This window comes from Punctularia strigosozonata (genome assembly GCF_000264995.1).
Source record: "Punctularia strigosozonata HHB-11173 SS5 unplaced genomic scaffold PUNSTscaffold_9, whole genome shotgun sequence".
In the NCBI taxonomy this organism is placed as follows: domain Eukaryota; kingdom Fungi; phylum Basidiomycota; class Agaricomycetes; order Corticiales; family Punctulariaceae; genus Punctularia; species Punctularia strigosozonata.
This window is the reverse complement of record NW_006767441.1, coordinates 1,197,749-1,222,439: the sequence shown is the minus strand read 5'-3', so window position 1 is coordinate 1,222,439 and position 24,691 is coordinate 1,197,749. Positions and strand designations below refer to the sequence as shown.

Sequence of the window (24,691 nt, the reverse complement as noted above, 5' to 3'; positions counted from 1 at the left end):
GAAGAGGAGAGGGCGCGGCTCCGTGCTTCTCAGTCTCTCTTTATGCACAGCCACAGGACGAGTCCGCCGAGCGCTTTGCCTGCTCGACCGCCATGTTGCCTCAGAGAACCCTTCGGCTCAGCCGTGCCTCACGGATACCGCCTGTGACTCATTTACGACCTGCGCAAATAATTCTAAGGCGTAACCATGGCTCGGATTCCCGGAGCAGTACACCTACCTCCACCCAAGGCCCGCCGAGATTTGACTTGATCAGCGACGCGCTGAACGAGGCGCATTGGGGACTGGAATACTTCAGGCGATTCATCAAGTTCCTGCTCATAACGAGCATTGCGGCGGGTACCATCGCCGGTGTGGCATGGGAGGGCGCGCATTTGTGGGTCGAGTACGTCGGGTTGGCGGCGGAGGCTGACCCGGAGGCGAAGAAGTGGCAATGGGACAAAGAGATGGAGCGGTGGTCAGGCACAGAGTCTGGAACGGATACTGCACTCGGTATGTACATAACCACCTGCTACTGGCCGCACGAGTAAGGCTGACCGATATGCAGGCATATGGGCACGCCATGCCGTGCGATCGGCGTGGACGTCCATGCACTGGGGTACGGGCGTGACGGGTAAAGCCGCCCATTCCGCCGGTCCTAGCTCCAGTACAAACGCATCACCGCGAGGATCGGGGTTGAACGCTGTCGAGTTCGAGTTGGAGTTCGCGCACGACGCGCTCGCGAAGGCTCTTGAGGTTGCAATGCAAAAGCAGGACAAGGGCAAGCTGCACCCGCGTACAATTCCACAGCTTCACGCTCGTCACGCGGGAGTTCTGGAGGCTATGGGCGTCCCTGCTGCGCTTGTTGAAGCACGGGAGGAGCTTGAGCAGGCTCTTAGGCATGGACAATGGGACGTGTCGGAATCTGCGCGGGTTGCGTGGAAGTTGGGCGACTTGAACCAGCGTTTGCATGACGGAGAGGAGGCGAAATTCTGGTGGTTGAAATCAATCGAGCTTTCCGGAGGCGGCTCCTCCCCTTCGTCTAATGCACCAGTTGCCCCCATCCCTCAAGTTCTCCCACCGTCACCTTTTGACCAACGCACTCTCGCGTCCGCCCTCGTCTCACTCTCCGCCTTCTACTCGCAAACGGGCAATTTGAAACAAGCGCGCTCCTTGCAAGAAGATTCCCTCAAACTCCTTTCTTCCTTCCCCGCACTCTCCGCTTCCACCAGCTCTCCGGCGCAAACGTTGCACACGCTCTACCTTGCCCACCGTACCGCGCTTCTCCGTGTCCACCTTGCTGAGGTCTCCTACGCGCTCCGTTCATCCTCACAGACCTCGCTCGCCCTCCTGCAAGATGCTGCGCGCGCGTCGGAGCGCGTGGCACTCACCCTTACAGGCCTGCCCCTCGTACACCCCGACGCTCCCACATCCTCCATTCCACATCCGCCGTCATCTGACCGGCCCCTGCTACCCTCATATCAGAGCTCGCCGTCGATGAGCGCACCTGCGAAGGGTTTGTTGCGTGACGCGCGACGGTCCGCTTCAGAGGCGTGGAACCTGATGGGCGTCGTGATCGAGGCGCAGGCGGGACAGGATACGGCCAAGGCGCGAGACGCGATGGAGTGCTATGAACGTGCGCTGGGGTGGATCGGCTGGTCGGAAGAAAAGCAGGAGGCTGGGGAGGGTATTCTTGAGGCGGAGTGGAAGACGATTTGGCGCAACTACGTGCGCACGAGGGACTTCGTCCGCAAGGAAACACCCCGAAAATGAATATGCAAAGCACACACTGTGTGAGGCATCTTGCACACGCCAGCGTAGGCTGGCTATCCCTTACGGATTAGATCCTCTATGCAGTAGCTATATATTACATATACTTTCGATAATAATGCTAATGTCCAGAGATCTCCGCTCCGTCGATAGCAAGGACCAAACCTTTGCCATCCTGCTCGATCACGGGTATCGACAAAATATTCTTGGTAGCCTGCAGTCGTTCCAATTGTTCCAGTTCTCGAAGCTCGGTCGAAATGATATGGCCGTCGGAGTAATCGTCTGGCAAAAGATGCATTTCGTGGCATGCCCTGACGGCGCGTACGAGAGACGGCGGTACAATCCCGCTATTTTCTCTCGCCCAGCAAAGCAGTGTCCCGTGGCAGCACTACGTCCGTCACGGAGCATGTCAGTGCCAGGTTCCGACCAGCTAGTCGACAGGTGCTTACCGTGACGTCAGGAGCAAAAAACGGAAAACAGTTGACCTTCGCTCTTTGAGATTGGCATGATTGGAGATACTCGGCCATGATGCCGTACAACCTGACCAGTGGACGCCGGATGCGCTCCGGCAGCGGGCGCATAGGGTCGGAATGCGTATGGCGGAACGCCCATAGTGCCTCCAGAGAGGTGCGGCACGAAAGCTCAAAGTATTCCTTGGTCTGGCCAGCTTCCTGCGGATCGAAAGCTGGTTCTAGTGAGTCTGTCGCACATGATAGGAACCTTTCGACGTCTGATACGGGCCATCAGCTACAAGCCGCAGTGAGAGCAGCCGACGCGTGAATTTACCTCGCTCTCGAATCATCGCCTTCCAATTACGCAGCCGCCTGAGGGAGGACCATACGACGAGTTTCTCCCGCCTCGAATAGAAGTTGTACGGCCCACCCAAGGCGTCCACCATTGCAGGCCAGTACCTCTCATAAAGTATCTTATGCGAAATTGTCGGTACCGACACCGTGAACCTCAGCAAGAACAGGATATCGAGTCTCGCCACATCCGGGTCGTTTTGCCTGGCATGTGGCAAGACATCCAACAGCATCCCCAAGTGCCGCTGACGCGTGTGGCGCGGGAGCGCCCACTGCCCCGCGAGCTGCATGCCCTCCTTATCGCCCTTGAGCAGGTCGAACGTGTCGTCGTGTTTCCTGAGGAGCTTGACGAGCGCGCGAGGTGTGTACCCCAGAGCAGAGGAGATTACAGCTACAACGAGCCGGACGCGCTCGTCCTTGAGGAGGTCGTCCATGCACGGTACGGTGAGATCAAGGATGGGGTCGTGCAGCGATGAAGAGTGCAACCATTGGAGTGCACGAGCATGGAAGGCGTTCGCGGCGAGTGGGTCGCGCCGGAGCTCGCGAAGGTCACGGAGAGACCAGTCGTCGTGGAAAGAGGTGAGGGTGGAGGTCATCGAAGGCATGCTTCTGGGTCGGGTCGTGAAGGGGAGGAACCGCCCCCAAAATCCATGTGCCGCAGTTCGTAAAAATTTCCAGCTCTCAATTGTCATGCGGATGACAAGTGAAACCAGCTGATACACAATCCACGACAGAGCAGATTTGTAGGGACAACTGGGCGAAAAGAGGGGTATGAGGGCGCTTGCAATGATGAGGAGAAGCGAAAGGGCGATGAATCCCGTCACTATGCCCGCGATAGTTCCGTTTATTCCCCATAACAGATCCACCAGGCCAGCGAGAAAGAGGACCAGGGAGGCTTGGAGTAGCAATGGAAGGGCCATCATCAGTCCGGGCACGCCGAAGTGAGTCAATCCCTCAAACCGGCTCTGGCGGAGGCGAATGCTCTCCATTAAAGACAGGCTCTCTTTGGCAGAGTCAAACTCGCGGAGCCATTGCCGGACTATGCTGGCGAACAGAGCTGTGGACAGGCTGAAGACGAGGCTCGTGAACCATAGAATATTGATACGAATGGCTGAGGGGGCGGCATGGAAATCGGCCGATAGAGGGTTCATGGCAGGCGTAGTAGCATCCGGAACGTCAGAGCGAAGAGACAAATTTTGGAGTTGGCTTGAAATTTGCGCGAGCAGCTGGACAGTGAGCTGATCAGTGTCAGGCTCCAACTGGTCCATAGATTCCAGGAGGAACGCGGTGAGAACCGCAGAGAAAAGGCCCGCCTTGTGAAAGGATCAGTATCAAGCCTCAATCTAAAGATTCGTGAACATACGAAGATTAACATCGTGTCAATTTCATTATTCCATCCCGCGACGAGCCGTCGGTCATGGTCTTGCATGGCCTTGAGGCAAAGGGACCATCCTTCCGACGTTTTCCGCTGGTGATCCGTGGTCGTCTGAAAGATGGATTTGAGCTAACCAAACACACAAGAGGTCGATCAAACGTACGTACCTCAAACGTCCCCTGTACACCTGGAGACGAATCCAAAATCTGAACCTATACATGGAAAATCAATCTCGCGAACACACAGAGAAATGGTGTGTATGGTTCAACTCACAGGCACTGCTGTCTCCTCGGCGTTCAGGGTAGTAGATCGGGACGTGTGCGGAGTTTCCATGGTAGGCATCCTGAAGACCTCATCCACTCATACAGGTCCCTGTGACGATTATGTAGGACTCGGGAGTGCAAACCTGTCGCAGCTGCAGGCCCGCCGAGGGTGCTGAGTCGGTGGCAAACAAGGCACATCGTCGCTTGATATATGCGCATGGTCGTGGTCGCAGGGGAAGCCAGGAAGGAGCCCTAAGGCGCTGTACGGTACACGGCTTTGCGACTCAGGGTTACCATTATAGTTAGCTATGTCTCACGCCGTTGCCTTAACCGGAAATTTCTACAGCCATCTATTGCCTTTCACGGAAGGTCAAATCGCAAAGACGGGTGTACCGTACAGCGCCTAAAAGGAGCCCCGCGCACAGCCATTCTCATACCGCGACGCCATCTTCGGGCGCGTCAGGCATCCAGGGGAGGATGGTCCACCTCACCGCGCGTCTGTTCTTTCGTCCCACCCGCCTCGTCCTCCCCCATGCTCGCCGTGCACTCTCCACCGTGCGCCCGGCGACCGTTAGCGTGCTGGGGCAAACCTACCCGACCGACGCGTGGACGAACATCACCCCCGCCGTGATCTCCAAGCTCGGCGCCGGCCTGCTCGCGAAACCGGGACATCCACTGCATACCGTCCGGACGCTCATCGAATCGCATTATCCCTCGTTCTCCCACCTGAGCGCATCGAACCCGCTGGTAACGCCGGGCAAGAACTTTGACGAGCTCGGGTTCCCCGCGGACCACCCCGGGCGCGCCGTCTCGGACTCGTACTACGTCAACAAGGACCTGCTCCTCCGCACGCACACCTCCGCGCACGAAGTCGAGACGTTTAAGGCTGGGCACACGAAATGGTTACTGACTGCGGACGTGTACCGGAGAGACGAGATCGACGCGACGCATTACCCTGTCTTCCACCAGATGGAGGGCGCGCGAATTTTCGACGCGGACCACGCGGGGATGGCCGAGGTGGAGGAGGACAACGAGCGGCTGTCAAGGCAGCTCTCTCGGTCCAACATCGTCATCGAGGACATCTCGCATTCTTCGCCATCCAACCCCGTTCAACCAGAGCATTCCAAGGAACACGCGGAGCTGGTCGCGCTGAACCTCAAGCTGTCTTTGAATAGTCTCATGCTGAGGCTGTTCGGAGGTGCGGTGGGTGCCACACCCGAGAACCCGCTCAGGGTGCGATGGATAGAGGCCTATTTCCCGTTCACATCGCCGAGTTTCGAGGTCGAAGTGTTCTTCGGCGGAAAGTGGCTCGAGATCCTCGGGTGCGGTGTGGTGCAACAGCTCACCTTCGACAAGTCCAGTTCGTCGTTTCCCGGTCGTTGAACTTGAGTGATAAGAGTGCCGACCCCTTGGTGCAGATTTACCGTCCAAGATTGGATGGGCTTTCGGACTCGGTCTGGAACGTATCGCTATGATCCTTTATTCAATACCAGACATTCGCCTGTTCTGGTCTCAGGATCCCCGCTTCATCTCGCAGTTTTCTCCTTGCCAAATTACCACGTTCAAGCCGTACTCGAAGTTTCCTAGCTGCTACAAGGACGCCAGCTTCTGGCTTCCTGCGCATGGGTTGAACAAGAACGATGTCTTCGATGTTGTGCGAGATATCGCTGGTGATCTCGTTGAAGACGTCGCTCTGGTGAGTAGCACATTATACGCTGACGATCTCTTCGCATACTGAATTGGTGTGAAGATCGACGAATTCATACATCCCAAGACGAAACGCACCAGCCAGTGCTACCGCATCAACTATCGCTCCTTGGATAGGTTCGTTACGTCGAATTCTCGCATCTGGAAAGGAATCTGAATCCTGCGCGTAGATCGTTAACCAACGCGGAGATCAACGACATGCAGGAGCTTGTGAACGGCAAACTCGAGTCTCAATTCGGCGTCGAGATACGGCAACCAAAAGCATAGTGACCAGAGGCCACCTGCACCACTCAGTCTTGTGATATCTTATCGTCATATAGTATCTAATGCACTCAAATCTGCCGTCCCCGCGAAGATAGCTGTAGCATTGAGGTGCAACGTTGATACATAACTGCTCTTGCTCGTCGTTGGGATACGAGCCAGCCTGTTTCCTGAAGTTCCGATGGATTGTGATTTAGCTGTGGGCCAAGGCGCCTAAAGATGCTCTCGGCTCGGGGAAGATCCGCACCCTCGAGGGTGGAGTCACTCGGGCCCGCGTTTTACGGTGGATGGAAAAACGGCTGGGAAGGGACGCCACTGCTGTTCGTTGTCCACGACAAGACCGCTGCTTCAGCCCATTTCGACTATATTCCTGTCCCAGTCTTGCTCCTCCACTGCGATGGAACACGGGGTACGCGAAGTTCAAGCCACGAATTGTGACCGACGCGTGAACGCGTGACCGACCACGCGCAGGGCAAGATCCAGCAGCGACGATACGCGGCGACCGCTAGGCGATCGCCGCCTGCCGTAATTACGGGCCGCTCTATATCGACTTCGCCGCTCCGTCGTCATCCCCGAAATTTGCCTCCAGCAGATATCCACAGAACGGAGGGGAGGGAGGTCGGAGAACGCCCTTTGACCCAACCTCTCACATCCGGGTCTTCGACTTGTGCTCTCGCCTTCTCAGTCTGTCTCCCAAGGCATGCCGCCCTACCGATGTCGGGTGCGTACCATTCCTTTGAACCCATCGGTCAGTGGGAGAAGCTGATATTCGCCCCGCGCCCCGCAGGACTACGACGACGACGGGCAACCGATCAAAGGAGGATGTCCCCGGATGGGCCGCGGGTGCGAGTTCATCCACCCAGCAGAGCCCGACTGGTTCAGTGTGGGGCGGCTGCGGCAGAAGACGACGATCGTGAGTTCTTCATGTTGCATATATGCTATATACGATCTTGCTCTGAGCCCCCCCTTCATTCAGAAGAGCGCCAGTTTCGATTTACCACCGGATTTGCCCACCAACTTGCCGCCGCCGACGAACAAAGGATTTGACTCGGTATGCTTCTCCATCTCGAACCACTGATATCGCTTCAGGGCTCACGTAGTTTCTTTGCAGGCTCGAACGAGCTGGCCCCAGAACGATTCTTCCGAGACGCCGGTGTGTATATATGATCATATATGTTCATCACGGTTCTCAGCATGCTCTCGGATTAGGCTTTGTCGAGCTGGGCTGACAATAACAACACCAGCTGGAGCACCGGCCCAGAGCAGAGCGCCGTCCGATCAGGTCCAAAAGGCGGGAAAAGGGGGAGATGCAAGGTGAGGGCAATACGATTTCCATATCTATTTACCACAGCTGAACAAACGACGCATCACCCTGCAGTTCTACGACGACGACGGCAAGCCGATCGGTTCCAGGAAATGCAAGTTTGCCGAGTACGGCAAATGCAAGTTCGCCCATCCGGAGGACGATGATTGGGCGACCGCGGCGCCGCATTCGCAACGGCAGTCGTCGTTCGGAGGAGGCGGAGGTCGAGGCGGCGGCGGGAATGGCGGCAGTTGGAGCGGCGGACAGAGCACGTGGAGCAGCACGGCGACGAAGACGACGGCAGCGGCGGACGACGTAGACTGGACAAAAGCCGTGAGTGCGGCCGCAGGCTGGGGGGCCTCGGCGGATTCTGGAAGCACATGGGACACGACGGGCAACGAGGGCGCGTCCTGGGGCGCGTCTGGGGCGGATCCGGACCGCGGAGGTTGGGGGGCGGCGGCGGACTCTGGCAGCTGGGGTACATCGACAACGGATTCGGTGGGCTGGGGCACGGCTGCCAACAACACGAATACTGGTGCAGGGTGGGCTACCAACCCCATAGCGAACGATACGGGCAGCGGCAGCGGCGGCGGAGGGTGGGGCACGTCGAATTCGTGGGGCGCGCCCAACGACGATGTCGGTGTGGGATCTCATACGGCGTCGGCCTCAGACACGTTCATGAATGTCTCCACCGAAGACGCGGCGACTGCCGACAACCAGATTGACGGCGGCTGGGGGTCCACGGTGGCGTGTGGCGCAGATCAGCAGACGAAGACCGCCTCTCTTCTTAGCGGAAATGAGGCTTCCGCATGGAGCACTCCTCCTGCGACCTGGGACCAGCCAACTTCCGCCCCTGTGGACGGTGAGAATCTCGGCGAGTCAGGGTCGGTGCCGAGCGCCCATGGCGGTGCGTGGGGCGGGGCCATCTCCAGCGCCGGTGCAGATAACGCTCCTCCTCCCTACGACGCGAAGACAAGAAAGAAGGGCAAGGGCAAGAGCGACTGGAAGGAGCCGGCCACGCAGGACTCCGGCTGGGGTAACAACATTCGACGATCCACGAGCAGCATGTCTATCGATTCACCTGCTTCGCCGATCGTGCCTTTCGCCCCAAGCGCGCACCTTGACGACCAGCGGCGCGCGTCCACCGACTCACAGCGCCCGCCTCGCCCCTTCATCAACCCGCGCCAGGATTCGCGTCTCTCCATGGACGTCGCGATGTCGCCGGTCGTCGGGTCGCCCGCGGGCTCGTGGTCGCGCGAACCCTCTCTCGTCAGCGCGAGCAGTTCCAGACGTCTGGCCTCGAAGCCGATCGAGTTCGATCCCAGCAATCCACAGGCTACCCAGATCGACATAAAGAAGTGAGTATTCCGTGCATCCATGCCCACCGCCGCCCGACTTACGTCTTGTCTATCAGACGGACGATCGCGGCCATGCGAGCCGTCGGGAACATCGATCGGGCCGAAGCGCAGCTGGCAAAGTTGAAGTCCCTCCAAACGTCGAGCCAGTATCAGAAGGTCGGCCCGTACGGGGCGGCTGCGTTGAACAGTCTGCCCGTGGATGCTAAGGACCAGCTGCGGGAGCACAAACACAAGCTCGAAGAAGCTCTCAATCAGTTAGCGCAATATCCGTCACTCGGCACCGTGGTGTCCCAGAGGCAAGTGGAGATCGACACCGATCAGTTGAACGCCATGGCCTCTGACATCAAGAGCTGGACGGATAACGTCAAAGAATACTTGCGGCATGTGGAGGGTTCTCTTCGGAAGCCGAGCGAGCCCAGCGAGGACGCTCCCGAGCTGCCTCGCAAGCGCCGGAAGCCGGAAGAGGGCGAGGAGGTAGAAACCGTCCAATACCCGGCCGGAATGGCCGATCTGGCGCGCCGTGTCGACGAGCTGGAGTCCGGGGAGCTAAGAAACGTGCTCAAGGCCGACATCGATGAACCGCTGAACCAACTGATCGCCGACAAGATGGCTTCGTGGGTCAAGGACACGGGCTTCCACACTCTAGAGGAAGGCGAACTCGTCCCTTCGCTGGCTGGCCCGCACGCGGAGAGGGAGGACCGGCTGCGTGGCATCTTGGCAGGCCAGTCGGCGCGCTTGAATGAGCAAGCGCAATTGGTCGCCGAGATCTACGCTCGACGCACTGCGCATGACGAGATGTGCCAGAAGCTAGCGGAGGAGAATGAAGAGATGCGGAGGCGGTATAAGCAGGTTAGTCCGCCTTCGCACATCATAAGCAGGCCAGAGCTAACCCACGGGGTCTCAGGCGGAGGAATCATTCGCGCAGACGAAGCTTCGAGTCCAGCAGCAGCGCGAAGAGAATGAAGCTCTCATAACGCAGATGAAGGCTCTCGTCCATGAACCCCCTCGGCCGCAGCGGGCCCCTTCCATAACCCCCGACGGCATCATTGACCTTGGGAAGCCGCTCATCCAGGAGCTGGTCATGAACGAATTCGCCCGATCGGTCAACGAATTGAGAATGTCGGTTGCGAGCGCCCTGGACACACAGCGGCGCATGATCCTGGGCCGCTACGAGCAGCGTGCAATGCCGCTCGACACATTCATGCGGCAGTTCCCGAATTTTGTCCATACCATGGAACAGAAGGTAGCGGAACAGCAGCAAGCGCGTCGCAAGGGAGTAGAGCATTGAAGGTTGGATATCTTAGCCAGCAGGATTATCGGCACTTGTCTATCGCTTTTGGCATCGCAGCATTTTGTTTTGGCGCATTGTATCGATACAGCAATTTGTCTTTTTTGGCTACTTACGAATCGTCTAATCATCTGTTGAACACTTGTATCATGTTAATGCTATTTCGACAGTGCTTAGTACATATTCAATGCAGCTCAGACCAGATAGTACACCATGTTGATATGAGAGGTAGATATGGCCATGTTCTGCCACGCGAAAACCTGCCCTTTACTTCTTGTAGAAGCTGATCAGTTCCTCGACGTCCTCTTTACTTCCCAGCCAGATCGGGCACCGTTCGTGGATGGAGGTCGGGACGACGTCGAGCACGCGCCCAGTGCCGGTGGTCGCGACGCCGCCGGCCTGCTCGGTTAGGTACGCCATTGGGAAAGCCTCGTACAGCAGGCGGAGCTTGCCCTTCGCCGACTTCTTGTCGTCGGGGTACCCGAAGATGCCGCCGTAGAGCAGGGTTCGGTGAACATCGGCCACCATGGAACCGATGTAACGCGCGGAGTACGGTTTCTTGCCATCTGCGGAGCAGACGGTGTCAAGGTGGAGTGCAGAGTGAAGCGAGTGGAGACTCACTACTGGGGTACTTGATCGACTGCAGGTAATCGAGTGCGGGTTGGTGGTAGTATAATGAGTTGCCCTCGTTAATGGAGTAGATCTTGCCGCGGGTCGGTATTGTTATCTACCAGGCAGCGTGTGTCAATCAACCAGCCCTTGAATAACAAAGGGGAACACACGTCAGGGTGAGTGAGGATGAATTCTCCAAGAGAGGCGTCGAGGGTGTAACCGTTGACTCCCTTCCCAATCGAGAGCACGAGGTTGGCAGATGAACCATACCTATAATATGAATGAGTACAGGCGGACCTGAGCGAAGAGATGGTGTGAACTCACATGCAGTAGCCAGCGGCCACCATATCGTGTCCTGGCCGCAAGACGTCCGAGATGTCACCCTGCGACCCCTCTTTCTATGCAAGGTGAGTTTCGCGTGGCAGCCCCACCAGACGACGAACTCACGATTTGGTAGATGCCGAAGATGGTACCGATGTTGACACCGGCGTCGATGTTGGAAGAGCCGTCCAGAGGATCGAAGACGACGCAGTATTTGCCCTTGTACGGCGTCTCGATCAAGACTGCGTTCTCCCGCTCTTCGGACACCAGCACGGCGCACTTGCCCGAGGTGCGGAGAGCGTTGACCATGATCTCATCGGACAGGACATCGAGCTTCTTCTGCTCCTCGCCTTGGACGTTGGTCTCTCCTGCGAGCCCGACGCTTCATGTCGTCCAATAGATTGAGCACCGGATCTGCGGATCGGACGCCGAAGAAGGCTCACAGGTTGATCAGTCGTGCTTTCCGTACGTTGGTCGCAATGAATTTGCACGTCGTCTGGATCGCGGTGAGCAGCAAGGTCAAATCTCCCGTCGCTGTAGGTCCCAACGCAAATTGCGAGTTTAGGACATGGCTATCGAAAATGATCAGATCGTGCGGCGCTCAAGGATAGATCTACACACCGAGTGAGGGTGACGATGTCGGTATTGGGCTGCTCGTTGTTGATGTTGGACATGGTGGGTAGTTAGAATGAATACTCCAGGCTTGATCTGAGTATTTGAGTCCCTTAACGATGCCGGACGGACACGGTAACAAACGGGATCGGCGGTTTCCCGTACGTGCCGTCACTGCTTAACGTGGTTATCCACTCCTATTCACATGCGCGATAACTAACCCCCTTCTCGCACGGCCCGCCCGGCGCGAGAAGGCGTCCTCCCAAAATGGGCGTGCACGGCGAGCAACCGAAACGAATAGCCAGTCATCGCCTGGTATATATGGGATAAGTTACATTAAAGCGGTCAGCGCGTTGCGAAGAACTCTCATCGGGCCCGGGGGGCGCAGATTGGATCAACCCGGGCTGAAGTCGCCGGTCAGCCGCCCGAATCCACGTCGCTCGAGAAACCACGCCTCCTGTCTTCCAGGGCGCCCTCCGGGTCACGCCGCCTGTCCGGCGCCTCCCCCACATCGTGCTCCAGTGCTGGGCTGGATCCAGGTCCGAGGTGGCTCAACGCCTCTGGAGGTATATGTGCTTGCTCGCCGTACAATCTCTCCGCCTGTACCCGCGCGATGGCAGCTGCAAGTTCAGCGCTTATGGTCGCCACGTTCTTCTCCAAGGGCTCATCCTCTAGGCATCCATCCTCGCCGTCTGCACCATCAATGGGCGCACATCCGGTACCGTCAGCGTGAACGAACGTTGACGCTTGCGCAGGATCAAGAACGCCGGTTTGCTCAGAGTCGTCAGGATCCGCTTCCTGCTTCCGTCTTTTCCATTTTCCCGTTTTACTACGAAATCCATCAGTACCCGTGTGTGAGGTTTCGGAGGGAACACAAGCGCACGGTGGTTCCGGTATCCAACCGGGATCGTGTTGTTTCATGTGAGTGACCAAAGTGCCTTTGCGGGTAAAGGAACGATCACAATCCGGCTCCTCGCATTTGTACGGCCTCTTGCCGGTATGTGTACGTCGATGTCGGGCCAGACTGCTCGAGTCGCCGAACGTCTTACCGCATCCGGGAAACTCGCACATATGGGGTTTCTCGCCTGTATGCGTTCGTAAGTGCACGTGCAGCGCGGATCGCTGTGAATCGTCAGATACATGCTAAAAGCCGAGGAATCTAATATATACTTACCTGGATGAAGGTCTTGCCACAATCGTCGTGCGGGCATAAAAATGGTCGTTCCCCCGTATGTATTTTGATGTGCCTCCCCAGATCGCTTTTTCGGGAGAAGGTCTTATGGCATTCCTCACAGGTATGATTGGAGGTTGGGCTTCCTGGACGCATCGGTACGCTTGCTGGCAGGTCCGGTTGTCGCCACTTTTCATTCAGTTCGCCGGGGACATTATACGCAGCAGTATCAGGGCCCGTCGAAGAGCCAGCACCGGACATATCCCCGGTCGGATACGCGACTTCGTGATACAAGTTTGCTGGGAAGGGCGGAATCTCGGTGTACTCCTGTGTAGGAGGTAGCTGGGATGAATTCTCGTTCTGGGACGCAGACTGAGGGGCGCATGGGTGTCCGAGCTCTTGGTCAACGGGCGTCGTGAGCTGGTTCAGGATGTCGCTGATATCGGAGAACTCGCCGGAAACACCGGGCATTCGCATACGCAGGGCGACGGAATGGTGGTCGTCCGTCCCGTGACTGCCCAGCGTCTCCAATGCTGCATCGTTCTCGCGGGAGCCGTACATGTTCCTGGGCGCATCGGTGCCGATGGGCACGGATACGGGCGCAGGAAAAGCGTGAGTAGAGTGGTCGGTGAGAGAGTGGAAGGCGGGGGCGTTGCGGGTGTTAAACATCTCCGGGTCCTGTCTGCTGGGGTTGTTGGGATCGTGGTTCTCCTGCTGAGGATGACAGTGAGCGGCCTGCATCACGGCCGCGGCCATTGCTCTGAGGTTCACGTTGAGATCGGCCATGTTCATGTTCATCTCGCTGCTCGGGTTAGAGCTCGGGTGATGCAGATGCGCCGAAGATGGATGGGGTGAGCTCAGGAAGGCCGCGAACTCGTGCTCGAGCTCCTCGGAAGATATTACGTGTGCGTGCAGGCCCGAGCCCTCGCTGGAAGTACCGTCGTATGAGCGAGAGTCAGAAGGTCCGGAGAACGGGTCATAATTGCCGGCGTCGTCAAGCATGGGGTCGTCGTGCACAACATCCGAAAGCGCCAGAACGGCTGGGGACATGCTCATCGCGAGGGGGCGGTCCAAGTCTTTTGTTATGGTGTCGGCTGTCGCAAGAAAATCCGATGGCGTTGGCGCTGACGGCCCCAGGGCAGTACGTTCATGAGTGTGTGAGACCAAAGCGCGGCGCAGCAGACGACGGGCTGACCTGGGCTGACCCTCGGCCAGAAGCGCAGCGCCACCAAGATATGCTCCTTGGACGGTGACCGCCAGCAACATGGCTGGCACCAAACCAAACCTGCGCCCCAAGCGATATCATTTCTATTCTGCCCTCCTTTTTATCCTAGGCACTCTCTTCCCGCCGCTTGGTGCGTCTTCCGTACCATCACCCATGGAGCCTTGCCTGATGGTTTGGTTCGTGCAGCGGTGGCAGCGCGTTTCGGGATCGGAGGGGATTTCTTTCTCAACTTGCTGCTGACCCTCTGCGGGTACATTCCCGGTATGAAGCGGTAGCTTGTGTGATTCTGTAGCATGCGCTGACGTTCATCGCTGCTGTAGGGCACGCCCATAACTTCTACATCCAGGTATGGCAGTGCAATCGTCGTCTTTCTGCTCAGTTGTTCATCTTGCTTTCTACACCAGAACATACGGAACAACAAAACCCACCGCCGCACACCGAAATGGGCCCAACGGTATGGCCTCGTTGACACGTCCGAGCTCAAGCGCAAAGAGCGCAAGAACCAGTGGGCGTCTCGCTACAACGAACGCCTTCCTCGCTCCACCCTCGAGGGACAATCATATGAAGAAGGTCAAGAACCCGATGCGCCCTCGGTGGATAGCGCGCAGGGCAGACGCAGAGGCACGACCGACAGCAACGGCAACCTCTGGTCCCCCACGGAGGAGCGCTTCTACGGGCAGAACGACCGATCTAGCGCGAGCGTGGACACGTCCAACTCGGGGCGCTGGCATTACCCAGCCAACTTTGAGGACACGATCCCGACCGACACGACGATCAAGAAGAAAAAGAAGAAGGACAAGAAGGATCGTTGGGAGCGGACTGCGGACGCATACTCGCTCGCTGAGGAAACTCCACGGAGGAAGAAGAGCAAGAAGAAGCGTGGAACCGCCGATGTAGATTCGACGTACTCGCGCGGCTCGACGAACGACTTCCCAGAGGATCCCGAAGGTGGGCTGTACGGCCCTAGTCGCCCTGCGCAGAGGGAGAGAGATCTCCCTGACGTGCCCAACGGCAATGGCACTTCCGAGGCCGACGTCTTCAGTCATCAGTTCTGATTGGAGGGATATGGCGGTGGTCGTCATGAGGTTTTTTCGAGGTCGCAATCTGTGAGGGTGGTATCCAGGTTTTCCTACATCCATTCGCTCCTCCCCGATACGTACACCGGACGATTAATGTACTATACGGGTCGTTCTATGTATAGGCAGTTATATCTGCTCTAGCTTAAAGCCCTAGCATCGACAGGTTCGGACGTCTGCAGAGATGGTGTCGACGCAACGCAACTGTGGCGACATCTGATGCATCTTCTCTCCAGTTTCCATGAGGATCTCTGCCATATGGCCATGGACGATAAACCGCCGCCCGCACTTGCGCCGTCCCTGCCTATTAATGGGTCCGCCCACAGCACGCTAAGCGCATCAACGGTGCAATAAAGGACAGCTAGGGTCAAGAACACCGGCTTCTGGCTCGAGCTTGCATCTCCTCGCCTCTAGCGCCCGGTGTTGTATGATGATTGGCGCCCCCGCGTTGGCTCGGGCTGTTTTGGCTGGCCTGTCGCTCGCTTCGCTTGCCAGGTCTGCTGTTCTGGTCGACTTCCAGGTGCAAAACCCCCCTCCTGTGCCTTCCGGGGTGAAGACCTGCACCGTCCAGCTCCTTGAGTGAGTTGCCAACGGTAAAGCGCATACATGCGCAAGGCTGAGACAGAATTTGTGCAGGCACACATTCGGCAACTCTTACTATGTGTAAAGCCTTCGTTTTATATATGCGACCTGCACGAGCTAACTGGTCACGCACGTAGTCCCGGTGTAACTAATTACACGTGCGTATCTCACGAACAGTCCTCGAAATCCTTGCTCATGCATCACCCATTCCAGCCCTCCCACCGGTTGCGGTTCGCCAGGTACATGGACAGCCGTGACTCTGAACTTGACCGTTACAAGCAATGGAACGCAGTATGACCGGCTCGGCGTCTTGACCCTGCAGAATGTCGAGAGTCAGTTGCAGGAGAGCATCACATTATAAGAGGACAGCGCGATTGAGTACTTTTCGACAGTTTGGAGAACTTCCACTCCTGAACCGACACAAGCGGGAATTATCTGGACGTACGTGAAGGACGTGACCAAGTACATCCCTCTCTTTGCGGAGTCAGGTACGTGAGCCTTTCCCAATCGGAAAGCTCAGAATTGTCGACTAACTTCATCGCCGAAGGAACATTCTCGTTTGAGCTCAACAACATCGTAACGTCCTCGCTCAACGGCCAATATGCCGGTCAGTGGTATTTTTGGGGTGGTGTTCGTGCTGGTGCTGATTCTGACCTTGAAGCGACGGTCACCGCGACTTTCTACGAGTCGAGCGCGGCTCATCCAGCAGCGGGCAAATCGGACCTGATCATCCCCATTGGCCGTGTGACCACCAGCGGCGGCGCCGAGGTCTCTGTACCGCCTTCATATAGCGTGAGCCTCACAGCTGCATGATTTGCTGAGCGAGATGAGCTGAAGCCATGCTTCTGTCGAGCAGCAAAACGTCACCCTCCCGCAGAACGCGGTCGCGGTTTACGCCGAGCTTTATGCCTCGGGCAACGGCGACGAGGAGTTTTGGTACTTCAACACGGCGAACGACGCGCTGAGCGACCTTCCGAGCGGCTACATTGGCGATGGGCCTTTCCGCGAAGTTCGCCTGCTTGTCGACGGCAAGCTCGCTGGTGTTGCGTACCCTTATGCGACGATCTTCACGGGTGGTATCGTTCCGACCGCATGGAGGTGAAGAGGAACACCATGTACTGCGCATGCGTGAGCACTACTGACGTCTGACTAGGCCCATCACGTCATACGGCGCGCTCGACCTGCCGACTTACTTCATCGACCTCACTCCTTTTATCCCGATCATTGCGGATGGTAACTCACACAACTTCACCGTCGACGTCGCCTCCGCCGAGTCCGACCATGTCATCAACTCCAACTGGTACCTCTCCGCCAACCTGCAAGTGGTGAAAGACACATCGTCGAAGCCGACGACGGGCAAGATCAACGTGTACACCGCGGAGCCGTACGGGACGGCGAACAACGATGTCGTAGTGGGTGACAACGGGGACCTCACAGTCACGGTGACGGCGAGCAGGAAGGTGTTTGTCGAGAGTACAATCAAGAGCGGGAGCGGCAAGACCACGATCGCGACATGGTCGCAGAACCTGCAATACAAGAACGTGCAGCAGTTCCTGAACGACACTTACGTCCAAGTAAGGAATGCGCTGTGAACTCAATGGGGTCTTGACTGACGGCGCACGGATTTTGCATCAGATTGTTACTCAGACTGCCTCCGGAACGTCGATTGGTACCCACAATGGTATTCCAGTGGTCTCGGATGCGTTCTCGTACCCTCTCACTCTGAACTACGACGTGTTGACCGAGGACGGTTCTGCCTGTGAGTCATCATAGGTTCTGTATGGACAAGCTGATGACACTGTCCATAGGGTACTCCTCCTTCGATCAATCGTACGACCGGGTGTTGGAGCCTACGCCTTTCATCCTTTCTTCTACCATCAAAGAGCGTCAGCTTGCAGGTCGGTCTCCCTCTCTGTCCCGGCAAGCTCGACCGATTTGACTCTGAACCGAATTTCTCAGATGGCACCTTCGTCATCTCCTCGTCCGGCAACTACGGCAACGGCACGAACAACAACACGTTCAGTTACATTGACGGCAAGGGCAATACCTACTTCCGCGAGGTCGGCGCCGCGCTCAACAATATCACGTACGATCACGTCTCTGGCAGCCTCGCGACGGGCGGCTGGAGTTGGTTTGAGTTCCCGTCCTTCTCGCCGAAGGCCGCGGCGACGATGAAATTGGCGGGAGCCAGGGTGCCGAAGGGCAAACATTGATTGCGCCCGATCCCGGTATCCGACATTCGAACAGAGCTGTCTTTAGCTTGGTATACCCCACTCCTGAGTGAAATAACATATTGTAGCGCGACGAAGAAGTTTGCTGACAACGAGCACTGGTGCCTCGGCAGCGGGGTCTATTTCATTAATCGTCGTGAACGCAGCTGCTATATGCATAGTTCAGCGCGAATGCCAATCCTCGACGCGTTGGACATGGCAACAGCGCCAGCTTTCAATCCTCCCACACATTCACGCATTCTGATTGGTGGGTCATAACCGCCACGTCCCTACGAATCGGGTTGATGCGAGGATACACGAACTGATATTCGAAAGTGGTGAGCTAAGCAGGTAAAACGAAGTACTCAGCCTCTCACTTTTTCGTCGTACTCGTGCATCACCTCCGCCGCGAGGATAGCCTTGTCTTTGATCAGCGCCTCGTAGCTGTGGGTGAGCGTGTACACCATGATCCCCACGCCGGCCATGGCGCCGAAGGTGGTCATCCAATTGCTTGACGTAGTAGCCATCCAGAGGAGAGCGTGTACTGGAGAGTAAACGGCGAAGAGCGTTGATTCGAGCGGGCCTGGGTTCCACACCTCCAACTATATGGAAGGAATTGCTGAGTATCAGCATTGTGCACGTAGAAGAGTATCCACCTGCTGTACCCGTCTGCTCCGCGTGCTATCCGCCGAGGACGACGGGTTCGACGGGTTCAAGTTGAGCAAGAACCTCCAGAAGGCAACGAACATGCGCCACGAAGCCCTTGCCACTCGCTGTGAACGGGAATATTCTCAGCGTCTACAAAAGTGCCACTAAAATCAAAGCACGTACCGACATCATAGACGGCTGGTTGGCCGGGTCGAAATCGAGATCGGCAGGCACAAAAGATGCATGCGGCGACGATACAACGTCAGGCTGACGATGCATTTGGTATAATCGGACGCGAGTGAAGAGATACATCGTGTTCAACGTTGAAGATAAGAGTAGTAACAGAGTTAGGGGTACGCTCTGTCGTTTGGGAATGAGCTCAAGAAGTACAGGGTTACGAGACTCCCGCTCACCCAGTCAAACCAGGACTGTCCGCGTTGTTCTCGGTACATGTCTTCCCATGTTAACTCAGCCTCTGAAACGGCGCTCCCTTGTCTGATGCGCACGTACAGATGCATGAGATGCATGGTGCCCCCGATGAGGAATGCAGAGGTTTGCGGCGTAGGGAGCGGAACCTGGTTAGGAAATATGGATACTTGGAAGGCGATTTCGGAAGGAATAGATGATATTCTGCAGAGAGTTCGTGAGTCAAGTATAGCATATATGCGCCGAGTCCATACCTTTCTGCCAGGGTCTTTTTCCTCACTACCCGTTTTCGTGGCGTGCCCTCGCCACCGACGCCGATACTCTTCCTAAACTTGCTTTTCTGCAGGGGGCTACCATACGGCGGGGGCTTGTGCGACCGCGCGGCATCCCAGTCAAAGGGCACCGAGGACGAGATCGACGGCGTTGTTGACGGCGAGTCGAAGTACGACACGCGCGGCTTGCGGGGCGGGGTGTGTGGCGCCACGCCGTTCGGAGACTGCTGGACCTTGAGCACCGAGGGCGATGCCGGGGAACGTGGCGAGGTAGGTGAGCTCGTGAGGGATGCCGCGTTATTCTGCGCAAAACGTCGGAGGGCCATGCTGGACACGACCTCAGACCTGTGCTTGGACCTGACCCAACCCGCGCGCGACGCGATCAAAAACGAGGAGGCGGCGGGGACGAAGCACAATGGCGGTCACGTGCAAGCCACGTGTTGGCGGGAGCAAACACGGCCAAAGGTTCGAAGTGCTCGCCTTACCCTCTTTTCTTCGCCTCGTTGCGATTGTCCAGCGTTCCCTCATAATCCCGCCTCACGACCCGCCACGATAGTCCACATCTCATCTGTCCACACCCCCATCTCACCCGCGAAACCTCCGTCCACGCATCCACCATTTCGCGTCCACACGCATACACCACTTCCCTGTCGCCCTCGCACTCGGCCAGCGTCAGGATGGCCCAGCCCTCGTCCTCCCACCACCGCGACCGCGACATTGACCGCAGCGAGCGACGCTCCAGCTCGCGTCGTCACCACCATCACCGCACCATCTCATCTACAACCCTTTTGCTTGTGCTCTCGCTGGTGCTAGCCGTACTGGCCGTCATGCTCTCCCTCCCGGCCAACTCCAATCTTTTGAACAGGGCCACCGGAGACGCCGCTGCAGCCGTTGTGGACCCTGCTAACCCCCAAGCGTCATCGTGGGGTATCCTAACTCCGAAACGGGCGCAAGCACTTGTTGCGCGGGAAAGCGCCGTTGCGCAGCGCGAAGCCGATGTGGCCCGGCGCGAGGCCGAGCTTCTGGTCGGCGCTCCTGGGGGTGTCGTGCAGGCCACCGCTACCCCGTCGCCCTGCCCTGTCTGCCCTACGATTGTCGACATGCCCATTCAGACCGTCATCAAGGAGGTCGTCAGGGATCCTCCCACTCAGGACGTTGCACCTGCGGGCTGGTACAAGGAGGCCGCTCTTCGCATGGATGACATTCTCGACCGCGAGCTCAAGATTGCTGACCGCGAACGCGAGATCGGAAAGCGCGAAGAAGTCGTCAACCGTCGTGAACACGATGCTTCCCGCCGCGAAGCCTGGATCATGGAGCAGCTCATGTGGGCTCATTTACGCTTCGTAGCATATTGCAGTAGCTGACGGACTCATAGGGTGCTCAACAACGAAGTCCCGCCGCCAGGCAACGTGGTCGAGGAAGAGTACATCTACGAGACTCCGGGGAAGCGTTATCCCAAGGTACCTCCGCCGCCTGCTCCCCGCCGCTCCGAGCTCTGAGACGAAGGGGGTACCAAATAAAAATCGGGCATTTTTCTGTTGCATCCATGTACAAATGTCCGTTTTTGCTCCCCATCAATTCCCCACCTTCGTCCGGGCTTGGGGGTACACGGCGTTTCTATCTCCTTGTCCCCCCTCGTCCTCGGGGCGGGCCCCTCGCGATCGAGTCAGAAAAGCACGCGTTCCTTCCACGTGATGGCAACGGTCACACTCCTCGTGCTTGTGACGGCGACGCGTCAGGGCCCGTTCGCGCATTCCACACACGCTATAATTGAACGAATGCTGACCTACTTTCATTTGTTACAGGATCTTCCTCCACCACCGCTTATTCTGACCGAAACGCAAGTGATTGCGGAGACGATGACTGTTACCCAGACGCACCATCATACGCACACGCAGACTGCGCAGAAGATGGTCACCGTGCCGCCCCCCGCCAACACGCGCCTCGCCGCCTACCCGGCGCCCGAGGCGGGCCACACGTCTCCAGCAACGTCGCACATTCCCAAGACGACGAGCGTTGAGATTGTGCACGAAGAAGAGATCATCGTCGAGCCCCCAACACCGCCGGAGCCGACCACCGTCGTTACCCACGGACGCGCGCCCATTCCGCCTCCCCGGCAGCCCAAGCGCTGGGGCTGGTGACTCGTTGCGGATCTGGTGCTCGCCGCCGCGCTTCTCGCAGGCTTCTACCCGTTCATGTTCTAGAAAAAGACACGACTCCCTTGAACGACGTGACGATACCTAACACCCCCTCTTCAAGAGACCGTTCCCTTGAAGCGCTGCGAGCTCCAGATCCACCTCCGGACCATCCCCTTCGTGTTTCGTGCCGCTTGGACGCTGCTGCTTGTGCCGTGCTTGCCTCTCATCCCTCTCCGTGTAGCCCTCCTCCCTCATCTCGCTCCCGCTTCGGTCTTCAGTAAATAGTTGCACTCATTTCTTTCTTTCTCTTGGCCCGATTTGCTCTGCTCTACCCCCGGCGATACCTTATCGTGTCGTTGCGTCCACGCTGATCAGCGGCGTGGAGACGACGACACCCCCTATCATATTCTCTATGGAAATGACTCTGCGTCCTCATGTACGTACGCTCCCTGGACGATGACCGTTACGACATTTCCTAGTTATAGGTAGTTGTAGCACTAAAGTAGGACTAGACGTCAATACAATTCAACTCGGAATCTGCCTCTCCCGTTCGCTAGTTCCCTCCTGTGAGAATGCGGAAATTCGTTGGTCTGAGCCTGCTGTGTATATACCGACGCCACAGCCTAATAGCGCTTCCTAAATATGGAAGTGGCTGCAAGCTCGGCCGTCCTTGGTTCGCCCACCCCTCCTTCCTCAGAGTCTCATCTCGTTTAGACTCGGGGAATCTTCAATGGGCAAACGAAAGAAGTCGTCTCGCAAGCCTACCGGCCCTCGAAAGCGCGAGCCGCTGGGTACGTTCACCACCTTGATGTCACGGCCTCTTTCGTCTGATCCACTTACCCTCGCACGACCTGTTCTCCACTACGCATTTGCACGCATTATTCAACAACGGCTACCTGTCAACGTCGTATCTGTATGGATCGCTTCAAAACTCGAAGAGACGACCTTTACCTGTCTCTTTTGCCACCATGAGAAGTCGGTGAGCGTGCGGCTTGACCGGAAAGAGGGCATTGGGCACCTCGTGTGCAAAGTTTGTGATCAAAGGTTCCAGGGCAAAATACACCGTACGTACACGTCTTATCTTCACTTTCCTTTCTGCCTCATGGTGTCCCCTACCGCCACCTCTTTGTCCGTTCTGTAGCGATACGTCAGGCGACCGTGTACTCATTGCTCCCTGCAGATCTCTCCGAGGCAATCGACATATACTCGGAATGGATAGACGCCGCCGACGCTGCTGAGAAGGAACAGCAAGCATCCCGACGTCCCGCTGGGTCTTCAAGTAGGGCGCCTGCTGTCCAAGCTATCGAGAGTGACGACGAGTAGACGTTGCCCACGCTTTCTTGTTCGCCCAAGAGTTCAGGACCGTTCGAGTCATCACGCACATAGGCTCCTCATTGTACGCTACATGCACACTGTCCATATCATTGCCAGGTCAGACCTGTAATAAACGCGCATTCTGTACGTTCGACGCTCGCACGATTCTTACGCTAACTCGCCTCAGACCGGTTTGCGTATCATCGCACACGGCTGTAGTGGCTCGGGAGTTGTCTCTCGTTTTTCGGGCGCAACGCTTGCAGAACGCGTTGCAGGCGAGGGTCGAGCGATTGGCCAAAACGAGTTTGGCGATGGCAAGAACGTTATGCGGGATGAGGATACACCATATAGTCCTTGTTACAATGGCAGCATTATGCGAGACAAGCGTACAGACAACAATCGGTCGATGTTGAATACTCGACTACTCGAACTCGGACTCCTCTTGCTTGAAGGCGGCAGTGTACGCCAAGATGGTGCCATATACAAGCCTGTTCCAGGAGCAACAGCATGAGTCCACGGCGTCCGATGGAGACCAGAAGTGGGAGACGCACCCTCCACCGATGATAGACATAACAGAGGCCGCTGGCCTGATGACTTCCGAATGGGCGAGGATGATGGGCATGGCGAACCCGGTCACGACGATGACGGAGGTAAGGAATCGGCCTAGGTCGGCGGGACCGCTGCTCCCGTCGTATTCGGAAGAGAAGTCGTCCTGGCCACAGCGAGAGAAGAGCGCGTTAGGGAGAGGGGCGGAGACGAAGGTCAAGGCTGCGTGCATGTAATGGTAACGATATATGAGCAATTGGTCACATAGAGTGGTTGATTCAACCACAGGCACTGACCAACGAGAAGCGGTAGCCAGTTCGACCATAGTGCACAAGACAGGATGATGAGGAGGAAGCCGACGGCCAGGACGAAGGAGAGGAGGATAACAGCTGTCAATTCATCCCCATCAATACCAGTACCCAGCACAATGAGCGACCCAGGTCGCACTTTTTAGCCCCGCTGCCATGTTCGCAATCTGGCCGCCCGTGTGAGATACGAGAGATGGAAGCGTGAACGACGTGACTGCAGATGGTGAGCTTCAGCGACGACTTGCCGCTGCGTCCAGACGCGGCGCAGCTCGCGTGAAAGTGGCGATGTCAGCGCAGAGCCGGGTTACTGCTGTTTGCAAAAGTGATGGCGCGTCGTGCTCCAACGCAACTTTTGTCGCGTTCGGGCACGTCCGCAGGATATCGACAATATCTCGACAACGACGGCGAATGTCAAGATGATTAATACATGAAAGTTGTAGCCCTTGACATTCTGCAGATGCAAGGCTAGAAATCTCGCAGAAATGACGGATAGCGTGATCTCTCTCGGTGCAAAGGATACCACATGAGTATATCGACCGTTTGACGAGCAATCATGGAGCTTGGACTTCAGGAATAAGTTCATATGATGCAGGACTTAGCTACCGAAGTGCATGTGTGGTTGTATTCCGAGGTCGTGAACATGTGTTCGGTAGACTGGAGTGCGCGTGCCGCGCCTCCTTGACCATGCTCAATGTTCCACCATGCACGGCAAAGCACTCTCCAACGACCTTCGTGCTACTATTATCCGCATGCTTCCGTTCTTCAGCAGGAGCGACATCTCAATTTGGACTGGAGCTAGTATTCGAACAATTTCACGTGTAGTCAGCCAAACCATGGAAACCGGGTCTGTGGACGCACCGAAGAGTTCGCGGAGGTTGATAGGAAGGGGCCGGCACATTGGGGAGGAAGAACTTGCTGTTGAGTCAAACAAGTTACTTTGAGGCATTACCCGTGACAGTTTCTGACTAGTATATGCACGGTATACTGGCGAAGAACTGCAGCACGTACCTCGAGGATCTCCATAAAGAAATCGAAGATTCCTGTGGCAAATTGGTGTCGAAATCAACTATTTGGAGGTCCCTGAAGAATGCTGGTATGAGTATGAAGAAAGTACGCTGCGCCCGCT

The 24,691-nt window shown here is 56.9% G+C and overlaps 11 protein-coding genes across 11 annotated transcripts; 6 read left to right on the top strand and 5 right to left on the bottom strand.

The window, feature by feature from the left end:
• The first annotated feature begins 88 nt into the window (after positions 1 to 88).
• PUNSTDRAFT_105049 (uncharacterized protein) lies at positions 89 to 1,891 on the top strand. The gene is made up of 2 exons (XM_007385598.1): positions 89 to 489; positions 545 to 1,891. Exons 1-2 carry the CDS (start codon positions 93 to 95, stop codon positions 1,747 to 1,749), a joined length of 1,602 nt encoding a protein of 533 aa, XP_007385660.1. The 5' UTR covers positions 89 to 92; the 3' UTR covers positions 1,750 to 1,891.
• Positions 1,868 to 3,469, bottom strand: PUNSTDRAFT_45785 (uncharacterized protein; the record flags this gene model as incomplete). Its single annotated transcript, XM_007385597.1, has 4 exons — positions 1,868 to 2,134; positions 2,196 to 2,417; positions 2,456 to 2,493; positions 2,533 to 3,469. 4 exons carry the CDS (start codon positions 3,467 to 3,469, stop codon positions 1,868 to 1,870), a joined length of 1,464 nt encoding a protein of 487 aa, XP_007385659.1.
• A 48-nt stretch (positions 3,470 to 3,517) lies between these two features.
• On the bottom strand, positions 3,518 to 4,008 carry PUNSTDRAFT_26629 (uncharacterized protein; the record flags this gene model as incomplete). Its single annotated transcript, XM_007385596.1, has 2 exons — positions 3,518 to 3,862; positions 3,913 to 4,008. Coding segments are annotated over 2 exons (441 nt in total), but the record flags the coding sequence as incomplete, so codon positions are not given.
• A 656-nt stretch (positions 4,009 to 4,664) lies between these two features.
• On the top strand, positions 4,665 to 6,278 carry PUNSTDRAFT_105046 (phenylalanyl-tRNA synthetase; the record flags this gene model as incomplete). The annotated part of the gene is made up of 4 exons (XM_007385595.1): positions 4,665 to 5,547; positions 5,606 to 5,883; positions 5,938 to 6,011; positions 6,065 to 6,278. The coding sequence occupies 4 exons, from the start codon at positions 4,665 to 4,667 to the stop codon at positions 6,159 to 6,161; spliced, it is 1,332 nt and encodes a 443-aa protein (XP_007385657.1). The 3' UTR covers positions 6,162 to 6,278.
• Positions 6,279 to 7,043: 765 nt separating this feature from the next.
• PUNSTDRAFT_105041 (inositol phosphatase) lies at positions 7,044 to 11,809 on the bottom strand. The gene is made up of 11 exons (XM_007385594.1): positions 11,659 to 11,809; positions 11,481 to 11,609; positions 11,164 to 11,419; positions 11,041 to 11,114; positions 10,887 to 10,986; positions 10,726 to 10,831; positions 9,721 to 10,670; positions 8,873 to 9,665; positions 7,534 to 8,816; positions 7,267 to 7,469; positions 7,044 to 7,206 (listed from the first exon to the last, which is right to left on the bottom strand). The coding sequence occupies exons 1-7, from the start codon at positions 11,709 to 11,711 to the stop codon at positions 10,372 to 10,374; spliced, it is 1,017 nt and encodes a 338-aa protein (XP_007385656.1). The 5' UTR covers positions 11,712 to 11,809; the 3' UTR covers positions 7,044 to 7,206; positions 7,267 to 7,469; positions 7,534 to 8,816; positions 8,873 to 9,665; positions 9,721 to 10,371.
• An 800-nt stretch (positions 11,810 to 12,609) lies between these two features.
• Positions 12,610 to 12,976, bottom strand: PUNSTDRAFT_71250 (uncharacterized protein; the record flags this gene model as incomplete). The annotated part of the gene is made up of 2 exons (XM_007385593.1): positions 12,610 to 12,771; positions 12,824 to 12,976. Coding segments are annotated over 2 exons (315 nt in total), but the record flags the coding sequence as incomplete, so codon positions are not given.
• Positions 12,977 to 14,069: 1,093 nt separating this feature from the next.
• Positions 14,070 to 15,292, top strand: PUNSTDRAFT_127096 (uncharacterized protein). The gene is made up of 4 exons (XM_007385592.1): positions 14,070 to 14,175; positions 14,232 to 14,306; positions 14,366 to 14,391; positions 14,450 to 15,292. Exons 1-4 carry the CDS (start codon positions 14,085 to 14,087, stop codon positions 15,098 to 15,100), a joined length of 843 nt encoding a protein of 280 aa, XP_007385654.1. The 5' UTR covers positions 14,070 to 14,084; the 3' UTR covers positions 15,101 to 15,292.
• A 135-nt stretch (positions 15,293 to 15,427) lies between these two features.
• On the top strand, positions 15,428 to 19,621 carry PUNSTDRAFT_89610 (uncharacterized protein). Its single transcript, XM_007385591.1, has 17 exons — positions 15,428 to 15,700; positions 15,758 to 15,784; positions 15,841 to 15,861; positions 15,917 to 16,035; positions 16,096 to 16,191; positions 16,251 to 16,310; positions 16,365 to 16,495; positions 16,560 to 16,801; positions 16,857 to 17,277; positions 17,339 to 17,462; positions 17,512 to 17,601; positions 17,663 to 18,235; positions 18,291 to 18,515; positions 18,570 to 18,686; positions 18,745 to 18,921; positions 18,975 to 19,191; positions 19,242 to 19,621. Exons 1-12 carry the CDS (start codon positions 15,549 to 15,551, stop codon positions 17,914 to 17,916), a joined length of 1,737 nt encoding a protein of 578 aa, XP_007385653.1. The 5' UTR covers positions 15,428 to 15,548; the 3' UTR covers positions 17,917 to 18,235; positions 18,291 to 18,515; positions 18,570 to 18,686; positions 18,745 to 18,921; positions 18,975 to 19,191; positions 19,242 to 19,621.
• A 315-nt stretch (positions 19,622 to 19,936) lies between these two features.
• PUNSTDRAFT_144856 (uncharacterized protein) lies at positions 19,937 to 21,938 on the top strand (the record flags this gene model as incomplete). Its single annotated transcript, XM_007385590.1, has 3 exons — positions 19,937 to 20,583; positions 20,635 to 20,719; positions 21,065 to 21,938. The coding sequence occupies 3 exons, from the start codon at positions 19,937 to 19,939 to the stop codon at positions 21,398 to 21,400; spliced, it is 1,068 nt and encodes a 355-aa protein (XP_007385652.1). The 3' UTR covers positions 21,401 to 21,938.
• Positions 21,939 to 22,127: 189 nt separating this feature from the next.
• PUNSTDRAFT_25290 (Elf1-domain-containing protein) lies at positions 22,128 to 22,627 on the top strand (the record flags this gene model as incomplete). The annotated part of the gene is made up of 3 exons (XM_007385589.1): positions 22,128 to 22,188; positions 22,336 to 22,461; positions 22,578 to 22,627. Coding segments are annotated over 3 exons (237 nt in total), but the record flags the coding sequence as incomplete, so codon positions are not given.
• A 411-nt stretch (positions 22,628 to 23,038) lies between these two features.
• Positions 23,039 to 23,723, bottom strand: PUNSTDRAFT_121491 (vacuolar protein sorting 55; the record flags this gene model as incomplete). The annotated part of the gene is made up of 4 exons (XM_007385588.1): positions 23,039 to 23,199; positions 23,263 to 23,479; positions 23,554 to 23,646; positions 23,705 to 23,723. The coding sequence occupies 4 exons, from the start codon at positions 23,721 to 23,723 to the stop codon at positions 23,133 to 23,135; spliced, it is 396 nt and encodes a 131-aa protein (XP_007385650.1). The 3' UTR covers positions 23,039 to 23,132.
• Between the last annotated feature and the right edge of the window lie 968 nt (positions 23,724 to 24,691).